This window comes from Hoplias malabaricus, chromosome 6 (genome assembly GCF_029633855.1).
Source record: "Hoplias malabaricus isolate fHopMal1 chromosome 6, fHopMal1.hap1, whole genome shotgun sequence".
Taxonomy (NCBI): domain Eukaryota; kingdom Metazoa; phylum Chordata; class Actinopteri; order Characiformes; family Erythrinidae; genus Hoplias; species Hoplias malabaricus.
The window spans coordinates 12,155,464-12,170,338 of record NC_089805.1 but is presented as its reverse complement, the minus strand read 5'-3'; the positions used below and the strand labels follow the sequence as shown (position 1 = coordinate 12,170,338).

General features: G+C 41.7%; 1 protein-coding gene across 1 annotated transcript; it reads right to left on the bottom strand.

The window, feature by feature from the left end:
• Positions 1 to 1,642: 1,642 nt before the first annotated feature.
• On the bottom strand, positions 1,643 to 11,415 carry sf3a3 (splicing factor 3a, subunit 3). Its single transcript, XM_066674349.1, has 17 exons — positions 11,055 to 11,415; positions 9,490 to 9,537; positions 9,306 to 9,358; positions 8,604 to 8,709; positions 8,425 to 8,497; positions 7,585 to 7,676; positions 7,418 to 7,500; positions 6,503 to 6,641; positions 5,883 to 5,951; positions 5,271 to 5,338; positions 4,918 to 5,025; positions 4,338 to 4,407; positions 3,693 to 3,857; positions 3,131 to 3,241; positions 2,645 to 2,735; positions 2,419 to 2,474; positions 1,643 to 1,908 (listed from the first exon to the last, which is right to left on the bottom strand). Exons 1-17 carry the CDS (start codon positions 11,148 to 11,150, stop codon positions 1,831 to 1,833), a joined length of 1,506 nt encoding a protein of 501 aa, XP_066530446.1. The 5' UTR covers positions 11,151 to 11,415; the 3' UTR covers positions 1,643 to 1,830.
• Between the last annotated feature and the right edge of the window lie 3,460 nt (positions 11,416 to 14,875).

Below are 14,875 nucleotides of genomic sequence, written 5' to 3'. Positions count from 1 at the left end.
GGTAAGCTAGAATTTTTGTTCCTCATCTCCCACTACAAGTGCACACACCCAGTCTTTGTCCTGAATTCAAGGGGGTATTTTTCCGTGAAAAACCCACAAAAGGGGTTTTTCCCTACCCTCCGCCACAAATTACATAGTGCAGCGTCTGCAGGGCTCAGCCAGGGGTTGCTATGATAGAGGCTCTATTCCTTCTGTTACAGCTCAGTGAAGCATCACAATAAATTTGAAGCTGTAATATTAAGGTAAAAAATACTACCTAGTGTTGCTATTAAGGTTGAGCTGCTGAAATACATGAAGTACACTTAATATCTTCTACACGATTAACTCTCAGAGCCAGTGTCTCTTGGCAAAGCTGCAGGTTTGTTTAATTAAACACTGCAGAAGGTCAGTGAGCAGCTGTACTGGACACCATCCAGGCCTCCGATGGTATAAAGGTCCTTTCTGGACGTGAATTAAATTCCTGGCACTGTGAGGGTTCCCATCAAACCTGGAACAAGCTCAAAGCAAGTGGAGACTGGAGCTCATTTAGATTCTCCCCCAATGAAAAACGGAAAGCCTTCAAACGCCTGTGTGGTGGAGACTTGGACGTCTTCCCGAAGACCAGAGAAGACGCATCTCATCAAAACATGTCCTTGGCACTGTTTCCATAAAATGGTTCAGGCAAAAACATTCAGTAAGAAGGAACAGAAAATCCAAAGTTTTTTGTGTTGTAATGTTCCCGGGCCACAGGGAGGCACTGCAGGGTGTCTCTCTGCCCCAGGGCTGCAGGGTCTCATGGTCCCAGGTGGGATCCTCTCCTCAGGTCACTGTCTGTGAGGAGTGTAGTGTGTTCTCTCTGTGGAGTGTGTGAAACTGTCCACAGCTGAGTGTGTGTGTGACTGAGTGAGTGTGTAAAACTGTCCACAGATGTGAGTGTGAGTGACTGGGTGAATGTGTGACTGTCCACAGGTGTGTGTATGTGAGAGATTGGGTGAGTGTGTGACACTGTCCATGGGTGAGTGTGTGACAGTGCGAGTGTTTGACACTGTCCACAGCTGTGTGTGTGTGTGTGTGAGTGACTGTGTAACACTGTCCACAGCTGTGAGTGACTGGGTGAATGTGTGAAACTGTCCGCAGGTGTGAGAGTGTGTGTGTGTGACTGAGTGAATGTAGTCACCAGTGTTTGTTAAGGAGCTAATTTGGGAACCTCCAGTGGTCTATGATGATCACAGCAGAATGTGTCTCAGGAACAAGTCCAGGAGATAATCACAAATAATAAATAACTATTAATAAAATTCTCTGTTCTGATTGACCCTCATCTGCATCTACAGGACTTTTTTGGCAATAGACCCCTGCTGACTCTGCAACCTCAATGCAAGCTGCAGTACAGGTGGATAGAGGGCGCTGTCGAGCACCACATTCATTTGGAAAATGAGAAATGAGGCCTCTGCAGACTCAAAAGGGCAATATTACTTACTATATACTCAAAAAGCAATTAGCATTAGTCTGGTACACAATTGGGACGCACCCCTAATAACAAAGGCAGTAAGAGATGTTCAAACACCAAGAGCTATAAGAGTTTAAATAAACAGGTGGATGAACATTCGGAAGAGTTTCTGATTTTATAAAAAAAAAAAAGGTTTCACACGTGTTGGCAAAACATTGCTATTTAATGAATACAGAAATCTACCGTTCTCATTTCACAGAGGTGGGTGGCTGGGCTGGGGATAAAGGGAATGACCCCATAATAAAAACATACAAATCTACTGTTTTGAAAAAGGAAGATAAAATTAAAAGGACAAAAGGGAAAACAGACAAGTCCCAAACTCTTCTCCTGCGCCAACGAGGGTCTTACAGAAGCCCCTGCCTTTTCAGATCCTCGTAGGTTTTCTTATTGACCACATTTCCACTGGAGTCCTCATACTCCTCCTGAGAGAGAGAGAGAGAGAACAAGAACAAATGAACAAAAAGGGAGAGAGAGAAAAAGGAGAGACAAAAAAAAAAATTTGCAATTGTATCACTCCCTCTTGTGGCCAGTTCAGGTGTTACAGCCTTATTATAATTATTAATATTAATATAGTATTATTCTAATAAATGTTCTGTGCCTTAGATATGTCTGTCCTCCCACCCCCCACCACACATTCATCCTCAATTCAGCCATCTATCTGCATCTTCCCTAAATGCATAAAGTTTTGAATAAATGAATTAAACACAATTCATCCTCCAGCTGAACATCAACACCCTACAAACTCACCTCCAACTACATCGAGGGTTTCAGTAATCTGTAACACACATGGGTGGGCTTCTGCTGGGTTTTTAGCCACATGCCACAGAGTTATATTTTAGGGAAACACTTCTTCCAGGCTGCAGCAATGTGTGGGTGTTTGTATGTGTGTGCGCATGCATACGTGCCTGAGAGAGAAAGAGAGACACACTCACCTCTGTATCTGGCTGCCATCGCTCTGATGCTTTCTGTGACTTCAGCTTTGACCACACTGTTTAAAAAAAGACAATTGGGGAAATATAAAGCAATATTAAAAACATGCGTTTCTGAATCCATTTCATATTTTCATCTGCACTGTATATGATTATCATGTATTTACAGTGTATTGTGATATAAACAGATGGTTCATATTAAGAAATGGCTGATTAAATTGTAACTGACGGGAGACTGCATCCTCGATCTGCGTGACGTTGGCAAAGTGGGCAGTGTTGGGGATTCCCAGGCATCGCATACCGTGAGCATGTCTCCACTCCTGAACGAACACACACAAATCAACAGGTGTCATTCAGTATCAACACTGATCTTTTAGCACTGTTACCGCTCAGGAATGAGCTTGTTTTATAGCACATGACTAAATATAACCTGGAGTTATTCTAAAGAATCAAAATAACCTGAGGATTCTCCTAATGGACAAATTAACCTGGGCATTATTTCTCCAGTCAGTTATAAGCTATAAGCACAGGGTTAATAAAATCAGGGGTTTATTTCTGTTTTATAGTCAGAAAATCCTCTTTTTCAGTGACATTATAAACTACATAAAGAGTTTAAATGAATCAGATACTTATCTAAGCTCAGTCTTTCTCACTGAAACATGCTCCACTGTGCAAACACCACCCAGGCTTTGATGGAAATGAACACTACACTCACCGCGAAGTGCCTCTGGAAGGCTTTAGGGCCTCTGTATGTGTAGTTCCCACAGATCTCGCAGTTGTAGTTGATGTTCAGGCCATGTAGTTTGTACAGCCAGTAAGGGATGGGCTACAAAGACAGTACAAGCATCACATCAAAAAAATGTCTTCAAGCATTGTGGCATTTTACTCTGCACAGTGGGATCATTCAGTGTTAGCCAGATAACTAAAGCCCAAAGTGTGAGTCGTCTAGAAGGAGCACCTCCTATGGCTCCTTCTAATGTTTAAAGGCTTGGCAAAGTTATCTGGGTTAAGAGAGAAAGTATGTTGTACAAACACATTATGAGAAATGTATTAGCAGCTCTTGAGCCAATGGTTGTCCTTGTTGATAGGTTTTGAGGTTGAAGAGTGAGTTCACTGCTCTCTCTTTAAATCATAAACAGCTGTATGTTGAAATCAACGATTAAACGTGATTTAAAAGAGATCAAACCAATCAGTTACAGAACTGTAAAATCTGCATATTCACATAGATTTAACTGTAGGATAAGAATAAGGCCCTGTATAAGAGCAGGAGACTGTACCTTGCCGTCCCAGCCCAGAGGCAGGTTCTTGGGATTGTAGATGATCTCGTTGTCCTCGTCTTCACTCTCGCTCTCACTCGGCTGCTCCTCATCGTCCTCCTCTCGCTCCTCGCCCGTTCGGGCCTGTTTCCTCTGAACGTTTTCATGGGTCAGTTGCCTCTGCTCCTGCAGGAATAACACAGGGAAGGAGGAATGAATCTTTGGGATAAACAAAGAAAACCCTGTAGCAGATTGTCCATGCATCTATAATGATTTTTCCCCATTTTAACTTGACAACATCGTCATCATCACCGCATCGACCAATAGAAATGCCTCCCGTTATCTTAAGATGTAAGGGGTTTTTTTTGTTTGTTTGTTTTTTGTTTTTTTACAGCAACATTATACCACACTGCAAATCTGTCTGAGTACCTGATCAAAGCCTGGTTACAAATACAAAGCTCATATATTAGTGCAGTAACCCAGCATCTCCTCAACAGAGCATCATTAAAAAAAATCAGGTTTGAAAATACCACAAAAATGTAAATATTTAACTGCAGATAACGGTGTGATTGTAAGTTCACTGTGCATTTCTATTTTTTTTATTAAACATTCTGTAAAATACCTTATGAAAATAACAAAACATACAGTTTTAAAATCCATACATACCCCCAGGATCTCCACATATTCATAAATCTGTGCCTCTAGGAAAGCGACCTCCTTGTTACGCTCTGTGTCTCTGAGGAGAGGATTGTGGGTAGATGTTAGATATAAAGTGTTTAGCCACAGGAACATTTTATATCCCCCACCTCTGCCTACGACTCCAAGAGATGCACTGGAACATTTATTTACATTAAATGAACACACCACACTCCTCACAGACAGTCACCCGGAGGAAACCCACGCAGACACAGGGAGAACACACCGCACAGACAAGTCACCTGGAGGAAACCCACGCAGACACGGGGAGAACACACCACACTCCTCACAGACAGTCACCCAGAGCTGGACTCGAACCCACAACCTCCAGACACTACCTGCAGCACCACCCCTTAATACCTAAGACGTATTACTGTGTCAAGTATCAGGAATTAATTTATCCTTGTAGTAAAGTCTTACACATAAAAACAATATCTTATATCCTGCTGCTCAAACCCTGCTATGTACGCATTCATTCATCTGCTTGGGCTCCTCTCAGCTGGACCTCTAACAGCTGCACATCTTTGTGTGTTATTCTGTAAAAACCTACTTCTTTGGTCCCTTGGCCTTGGGGTTTTTGGCAAAAAGAGAGGGATCCAGAGACTCCAGAGATTTGCCTTTAGTGCTGAACAGTCTTTGGGCTCTCTCCTCCAAAGTGCTGGGGACAGAAAAGAGATCCATTTAAACAGGCACTGATTTCATAAAAGAAAATAAGCAGAAGATCAAACAAAACTCACACCTTTGCAAAGTTACAGAACGAAATTTAAGACATTTTTTAAAGTTGATTCTTCTTCACAATTTAAACAATTGTTATACTGACCCCTAATGGCAGGAACATGTCAGACAGTCTGTAATAAGATAGTTTGGTTGATCATAAACAGAAACACAAATACAAAAACTCACCCTCCACACTTCAGACCCAGAGCCATGAGGGCAGACTTTAATCTGTCCAGTCCCAGAGAGGCCAACTCCTGCAATAAATCATTTTCAAATCAGTTCTGATAAATAACACACTCTTGATTCTTCTGACAAAGCCTTAAACCAAAGGTTGAAAGATTTCTGTGAGGATTTGATGACATGCAGCCACTTAAACATTAGTTGAGGTCAAGTGCGGGTGTTGGAGGATTAGTTCTGTATCACAAAATGTCTCCGAAATAAAAGTCTGATGGCTCCACAGCCCAATGCTGGGGCTTTGAACCCCTCTAACCAGCGCCTGGCATTGCACAAGGTGAGCTTAGGCTCTAGAGCAACTCGTGTATTTCTAAAAAGCTTTTACTAATTAAAGTCTGTGTCCTCAAGAATTTAACTTTTAAGGTGATATATCTGAATGTCTGCCACTAGACATCACACAAGAATCTCTTTCTTTCATTCATTCGCCGCTAACTTTTTATCCAGTTCAAGTTGTCGTGAGACTGGGGCGCAAGGTGGGAACACACCCTGGAGGGGGCGCCAGTCCTTCGCAAAGCAACACGCACATTCACTCACAATGATCTTAAGGGATTATGGATCACCTACCTCCCAGGACGAGAAGGCAGAGAGGTCCAAATGAGCTCCAGCGTGAGTCAGAGCACTGCTTGCCTCTTTCTTTAAAAAGACACACACAAACACCATAAGAAGAACTGCATTCATGGTTATTATGATCCATTAAAAGGTACAATAAGCCATTTTTAATTATTTTTAATTACCATTAAGTAAGAAATCAAAGGACAAAAATAGATACAATAAAGTAAAAAGCTTGGACACAAACATTAATAGGGAAAATGAAGGCTACTGCTCGGACAATAAAGCACTGCGCTTATATTTGAGCTTTTAGCAAAATTTATAAGAGATCAATGAGTGCATTAACCAAGGCAGGAGAGGGAAGAGAGAGAGAAAAAAAAAAATAATAAAAAAATAAAGTCACTGAACGTCTCGCAGCAGCCGTGTGTGAGTGAGAAAGAAAAACAGATGTCAGGGGGTAAGACAAAGTTAGTTATGCGATGTAAAACATATTTTAGCAAAAATAGTGTAATCTACCTGCTAAACTCAACTGTAATGTTTACATCCCTAAATAAATCACAGAATACATCACTCGGCTCTGTTAAACCAGGGAATTACGGGAATTAAGACTGCTCCTTTAAGCGGAAGAAACCCACCGGCCAGCCTGGGAAGGTCCCGTTCTCCCATTTCTTCTCAAACTCAACCAGGACTTTTCCGTACAACTCGTTCTGATCCAGAAGAGGCTTCACTCGGTCGCAGTAATCCTGCAGATACTCCAACAACATCTCCAGATACCTGTACACAACACAATCAGAGGCGGAGTCTGTATTCAGGACCACATTTCAGGGGTTGAATTTCAAACTGAAAGCTGTCAGACTGGAAAATAAAATTACAAATAATAAAGATTACTGATAAACCATGAGATCACAGCCTACAGCAGGGGTCTTCAGTTAAAACTCAGTGAGGTCCAGCTGCATCAGGATGTGTGCTTGGTTTCAGCAGGGTTTCACATTAATGCTCTTGATTAACAGCAATCTTTTAACACCCACTGGTTTTGAACCAGCTGCAGGGTTACAGACAATGAATGAATGAATGTTTCAATGGAGTGAAGCTTTTAACATATTAACTGCATCTGAACATAATGCTGATAACAGAGATATAATGCATCAGATTAAAGAAAAAAAAACATTCAGTTTCCTAATGATTTTTCACATTATTCATTGCCCCCTAGTGGCAGGGATGTAATGTAACCTCTTGCAACCTGGCTCACGACTCTGGTTCGGTAACCACTCCGCTGCATTTGGTCAGAGATTCTGTATTTTTTTCCATTTTTCGTGCCCAAAACATGTGGGTGACTCACTCTATGGTGCATATACAAAGTCAATTTGGTTCCTTATTTCATGCCAGCTGCACTTTACAGTGCAGAATAAAAGTATCAATAAATCCTTTTCACCAACACTTCGCTCGGGTTGTTGGTGAAAATGACTGATTGCACGTTTAACTTAAAAACACGATGTTTGACAAATACAAACGTCCTCTGAACAAACCCTTTAAACACCACATGGACTTACTTCTTGTACTCGGCGTTCTTTCTGTCTTTGGAGATATCGAAGAGCTGATCGAACGAGGACAGGTAGGAGATATAGTCGGGTTTCTAAAAGACAAACAGAACGAGGACAGTGAAGAAATGTCTGACCTTTTTTTAAAAGAGGAAACAGAAATGCTGAGCGGATCGTACCTCGGCTCCTTTCAGGTTGATGTACTTCAGGAAACAGTCGTGAAGGTCCAGGTAACGACCGTATCCCTCTTCATCTGTGAATTCCACCAGATCTGTAACAGAAAAACATCAGTGAGCCGATAAGACCTGGTAACAGAATGCTCTGTATAACATTACGTGATGAGTATTGTGCTCATATTTGAGGACTGTGCAGTAGCAATGTCCATGAGCTCTTTTCCTATTGGACAAGACTTTGGGTTTATGTTAACTGGCTAAACTGAGAAACTCTGCTTTGTGGAAGATGTCCATAACCCTTTTCCACCAACGTGGACCTAGTTCTCTGCCAGTTTGTGCACCTAATTTTGTAGCATTCAGAACATTTGCACCAACATTAATAAATTCTGGAACCCAAAAATTTTCCTCCCAGCTGGAACTAAAGAGTCGGTGAGTCAAGATAAAGAAGCTCTAGAAAGAGCCCAGAGACTAAAGAGTCATTATCTGTGAAAAGGGCAGGAAATAAAAGCAGGAAAATGCTCTGTGTGCGTGTTTTCTGGGGCTGGTGTTTTCTCTGATCACGTTGTAAACAGTGGATAAACCATAACTCTGCGCTGACTCTATCCCTTATCCCTCTATCTCCGGCTCTGGTTCTGTTGATAAAACCCAGAGACTGAGTGAAGTGATGCAGCCTTCATTCCCATCAGAGCTTGATCAGATGCTGGGGGGCGGTTCACTGGAGAGAACCAAAGTTCTAAACCAGTTCAAGAAGCAGAGTCCATTTGCTCAAAAAGGGCTAAAACAGAGAGTCCTCCAGAAGAACCCAGACCCTGCTAGACACAGGAGTCCAAAAGCCATTGTGCTTACTCTGTGCCTCTTCACTGGGGTTGTCTCTGGCCTTCATCAGCTCCTCAAACTCCACAGACATGGGCACACAGATCTGTGTGTGGTCCAGAAAGAAAAGACAGTGAGTGTTAAGTAGTAAATCCTAATGGAAAAGTAACTGCATCGTTTTGAGTCGTTCTCAAAAAAGCTGAAGTCTTTACCTCATTCGGATGCTTTCTGTGAAATTCCTTGATCAGCTTCAGCCGGTTGTAGAATTCAGCAAACTCGTTCGGCCCAGAAATGGCACTCAGCTCCTCTTTCCTCATTCTGAGGAATAAACAGACAATGCAATGCTGAAGCAATGTTGGGCTCCATTTGGTTTGTGTCATATGAAGATTTGATCATCTCTACATGATCTTCCACTGTGGCAATGTCCACTGATGTTGACCCTGATTATATTATTACATATTTAACTGAGTTTTCTTTCGAACAGATTAGTTTCAGGTTGTGGGTTTTCTGTGCTTCATTGGCTTGGTTTAATTTCTGATGGACTGGAATTGGGAAAAAGGAGCTAGAAGCTACCTTACTTATGCATCAAAGAGAGAAAGAAGATGCAAGCAAAGTTTGAGAACAAGCTGTGTGAATGTGGGTTCATGGCATGTCTGTGATCAACAACAGCTAAAAAAACACAAAGCATCAGCTTTTGTGAAATCTGAATCTCTGTATAAGAAAATATAAACACTAAGCACAGTCAAGAGAGACCAAGAAATACAACTGTATCAGATTAAATGTATGGTTTAGGTTGAATTATTTTACGTATTATTGTTTTAAAATTCTAAATCATAACGGAAAAAATTTACATAACACAAAGCTCAATTACTTGAGTTTGGCTCTGTATCTGAACAAAATAAGCATGCTCTTACCCGTCTTTGTCATCATATGAGTCTCTAAGGTTCCCGCTCACTTCCATATACCTCTACAAGAGTAAATAAATACAAAGTAGAGTCAGGCTGCTGAATATAAACAAGGATATACACAAGCATCGCTTTAGAAGACAGAACAGCAATAGGAATTGACTGAGTTAGTTCAGAAAGAACAGCAGCTTACGTCCAGCATGGCTCGTATTCGGTGGTCAGAATTTATCTGGTCACGTAACTGAAAGACAGAAGCAGAAATAATGAGCTTATGTTTGTAGTATATAGTGTTTACAGCACACAGCGGGAGACTGTACATATGAGGTGTGTCCTCGTCTTGTCTGAGGGGATACTGCAGGACGATCACGACAGAAACATCATCTCCACCTCCATTTGCTCTCTGAGTTTGAATTTGAATTTGAAGAACTGCCTGTTTGTATTAGAAATTCCCACTCTTTCAAGTGAATTAAATTAATTTGATTAATTTTGCTTTGTATTTGAATTTTCCCAATATTAATTTGCATTTAGTTTCATTGCTGATGGTGACAATCCTAATTTGATGTTTAATATTATAGCTGTACACTGAAGATTTCTCACAAAAAAAAAAAAAAAAAAAAAAAAGTGCACTGATTTTCTTATGTTTCTTTCACTGGCCCCAAAACACGAAGGTTTGGCCTTGGTCAGTAGTGAAATGCTCTTTACTACAGAAACTTGGGAATCCCTGATTTTCACAGTGGTGTTCAATGGAACCAGACGTCCTCAGAAAAAAAAAATATATATATATATATATATATTTTTTTTTTTCTGATTTCCAATTTATCATCATCACCACCAGCCCCTCTATAAACCATAAAAATTCAATAGCCAGGTCTCAGTTCCCTGGCAGTTTCTGGTAGTAAATATAACATTTATAGTTTTTGTTTTTACGTCTGATCATATTCACCAAACACTGTAAAGAAATCTGACCTTTCATGTTCAAATATTTCACCTCAGACAGCTTTGTTTCCATCTAAACCACTGGTGGGGTACCTACTTAAGACAATATCTATGTACGAAGCAGTTAAACAGAAACAAAAACAAATTTGATCTACCGTTTTAGGTGAAATGTGGGAATTCCAACAAAAGCAAAGCTAGTTCCAGCCTAGATAGTAATTCAATGTCTCCAAGTACTATTTTTTTTAATCTCATATAACCATGTTCATTGTTTTTTTTTTTTTAAGCATAAAGAGACTAAAAATATTAAACGTATTCAGATTCATTATAAGCAACCACTGATGGAAAAAAACGTTTAGCTTAGCAACATTACCTTGAGTCCGTGTTCCAAACGCGTCCTTGCTCCCTACAAATATTGAAGTAAAAAGTGTACTACGAAAGCCCCCAAAGGCTATGATTAACATGTTCTTATATCGCTTTACAAGTTAACGTTTTAAATATTTCAATATTTATTTTGACGTCAAGTTATATTTATTAAACAGTTTTACTGAGAAAACAAAATCTATTCAGCATATCTAAAAAATGATCTTTAATGACTTTAACTAACGTGCATATTTTGTCGTGATAAATAATTATAGATCTCGAGAAATTAAATAAAAATAAATGGTTATAACAGTAAAACTACCAGCTTTTAGGGAGAGCAAAGAAATCATACACTGCTACCGTGCAGAAGGCATTTTGTAAACTAGTGTAGTGCACTACGTAGGAAACAAGGGGGCGTTTGGAACACCCCGTCGTTAGCTTAGCCACTTCGCTGGGTCTCACCGTGGGTTTCTTGTGTAGCATCTCTTTCGTTTTGGCGTCCGTCAGCCTCTCCAGCTCCTCGTGGTAGCGTCGCTGCTGTTCTAAAATGGTCTCCATGGTTCACTGGTTCTCCGCGGGTGGCGAAATTTAAACAGAACCTTTAATAAAAACAGAACCCGGATCCGACCCGTTCTTCAGCTGCGCGCGGGGTCCCTCTGCGGCAGCGGTCCCTCCTTAACCCAGGGTCCCGGAAAACAGGAGCAGCGGAAGCGTTCCACCTTGTGCTTTGAGCGGGGCGGATATTAACTCTCTCAACAACAACACGTTCACAAAATCACTCAGGCACATGGACAAATTTCACACACTCACCCTGTCACTCACACCTGTGGACAATTTTATATATTCAACAAATCACTGCCGTTAGGGGACTTTTATCTTGAAAAAAGTTAACATCTGTACCTCTGTTTTAGGAGAGTGCCTGAGTTTTAGGGGTAATCAGTGATTGGTGGAGGACGTTAAATATTTAATTCTGATGCCTTTAATTATAATCATACACAAGAAAAAAAATGTAAAATATCCTGTGCCAATCCATTACACCTTCACATAAGGCTCACCACAATCTCTTCCTACCGGCAGCCACCAAAATTCCTGTTGAATCCTATACACCTCAACACTAAGGTTGCTGTGGCCGTTTATGATCAGATCAGCAACAGGCTGATCTTAACAACTACTTAATTTATATTAAATTTCATTATACGATGGTAATATCATAACATGTCTATAATGAAGAGAAATTCGGTTGAAATTTGGAACAAATGTTTATGTACAATAAATCTGAATTATGTATTTTATGTGTTTTTGAAGTTCAAAACATCTGGGAAATAGATATCTATATATTCTCCTGCGCCCTGTGAAGGACTGGCGCATCCTCCAGGGTGTGTTCCTGTCTTGCGCCCAATGATTCCAGGTAGGCTCTGGACCTACCGCGACCCTGAATTGGATAAGCGGTTACAGATAATGGATGGATGGATGGATGGTTACAGATAATGGATGGTTACAGATAATGAATGAATGAATGAATGAATATTCTCCTGCTCCATACTAGTGTTGACTGTGTTGACTGTTGAGCGCCCTCTTGTGGTCAATAACTGAACAACAATCTACAGAAGAAGCAAGAAACATCTAATCAACAGAGAAACTCTTCAACATCCAAAATGAATACATTCACTCATTCATTTCCTGTGATATGACTGCACCCATTCTTTAAGGCAATCTGTTGCCATAACAGTTTTAAATTCATGAACTCATATGTCAGAAGTATGCATACAAGTTTACTTTAAGTGTCTACAACTTCATTTAAGGCTTGATACAACAACAACAAAAATGCATTTCTGGTGCTCAGTGCTATTAAGTACTATTAACTAATCTAAAAATCAATTAATTAATTGTCTGTAACCAAGGCACCAGTCCATCGCATGGCAGCACACACTCACACATATGGACACTCTTTCACTGCCAGTCCACCTGCCAGTGTATGTTTCTGTGTTGTGGGGGAACACACCATACACCTCTGGGCAGTGACCCGATGCAGGACTCAAACCCATGACCCCAGGAGCTGTGTGACAGTGATTCTACCTGCTGCTCCACCAACGCTCACACTGAAATAAACACATGAACCTGTCCACATTCACTAACAGCAGTGAACCCCAGACCATCTTCAACCTCGACTGAAAATTCCTGCACTGGTCCCACTCATAACGTTTAAGTTCTGCTAAATCAATCATATCTAGCTATTTTTTACTTAAAACCCCAAACAGGACTCTGTTAAATCAGAACTTTACAGTTTCCAAACTCAAAAAAAAGATAGTGACTCACAGACAGTCACCGAGAGGAAACCCACGCAGACACAGAGAGAACACACCACACTCCTCACAGACAGTCACCCGGAGGAAACCCATGCAGACACAGAGAGAACACACCACACTCCTCACAGACAGTCACCCGGAGGAAACCCATGCAGACACAGGGAGAACACACCACACTCCTTACAGACAGTCAACCGGAGGAAACCCATGCAGACACAGGGAGAACACACCACACTCCTCACAGACACAGGAAAAACACACCACACTCCTCACAGTCACCCGGAGGAAACGCACGCAGACAGAGGGAGAAAACACCACACTTCTCAAAGACAGTCACCCAGAGGAAACTCATGCAGACATGGGGCGAACACACCACACTTCTCACAGACAGACACCTAGAGCTGGACTCGAACCCAGTTCATTACTTTCAATCCAGTTCATTACTTTGAATATTAGGGTTTACAGTGTTGGACACAAGGCAAGATTACACCCAGGACAGAGCACCACCCACTCATACACACACACACACACACACCTGACCTGTGGACAGTTATACACTCTCATACATTTCTACATAAATGAGACACTTAAGGAGTGGAGTGGATCGTATATTTATTTCTTCTTTTCATTCTGCTGTATCACTCCTGCCCTCTCTTTCACATCCTTTATTCCCTTAACACTCATCACCTTTAGGCCACGGTCTCACACACTGAACACCTCTCAGAATATTCATTCACACAGTAGAGTGGTACAGAGAGAATCATGAGGAAGGAGAGAGTGGAGCTAGAGTGGTGGAGAGCATGAGGAGGTATAGAGAGAAAGAGAGGAGATAAAGTAGTAGAGAAAGAGAGAAAGAATGAGGAGACAGAAGTAAAGATATGAGGTAAGAGAGAATAAGGAGGAGGAGAGAGTGAGAGAGAGAGAGGAGGTAGAGAGAGAGACAGAGAGACGAGATAGAGAGAAAGAGAGAGAGGGGGTAAAGCGAGAGAGAGGAGGTAGAGAGAGAGAGAGAGACAGAGAGAGGAGTTAAAGAGAGAAACAGAGAGAGAGGAGATAGAAAGAGAGAGGAGGTAAAGAGAGAGAGAGGAGGTAGAGAGAGAAAGAGACAGAGAGAGGAGGTAGAGAGAGAGAGAAAGCGAGGAGGGAGAGAGAGAGAGAGAGAGAGAGAGGAAGTGGAGAAAGATAGACAGAGCGAGAAGGTAGAGACAGAGTCAGAGAGTGAGAGAGAGGAGGTAAAGAGAGAAACAGAGAGAGAGAGAGGAGATAGAAAGAGAGATAGGAGGTAGAGAAAGAGAGAAGGTAAAGCGAGAGAGAGGAGGAAGAGAGAGAGAGAGAGAGAGAGAGAGAAAGGTAGAGACAGAGTCAGAGAGTGAGAGAGGAGGTAGAGAAAGAGCGACAGAGAGAGGAGGTAAAGAGAGAAACAGAGAGAGAGGAGGTAGAGAGAGAGAGAGAGAGAGAGAGAGAGAGAAAGAGAGAGGAGGTAAAGCGAGAGAGAGGAGGTAGAGAGAGAAAGAGACAGAGAGAGGAGGTAGAGAGAGAGAGAGAAAGCGAGGAGGGAGAGAAAGAGAGAGAGAGAGAGAGGAGGTAAAGAGAGAAACAGAGAGAGAGGAGATAGAGAGAAAGAGAGAGAGGAGGTAGAGAGAGAGAGAAAGCGAGGAGAGAGAGAGAGGAGGTGGAGAAAGATGGACAGAGAGAGGAGGTAAAGAGAGAAACAGAGAGAGACGAGATAGAGAGAAAGAGAGAGAGGAGGTAAAGCGAGAGAAAGGAGGTAGAGAGAGAAAGAGAGAGAGAGGAGGTAGAGAGAGAAAGAGACAGAGAGAGGAGGTAGAGAGAGAGAGAGAGAGGGACAAAGTGAGGAGGTAGAGGGAGAGAGAGAGAGAGAGAGAGAGAGAGGAGGTGGAGAAAGATAGACAGAGAGAAGGTAGAGAGAGTCAGAGAGTGAGAGAGAGGAGGTAGAGAGAGAGATAGAGAGAGGTA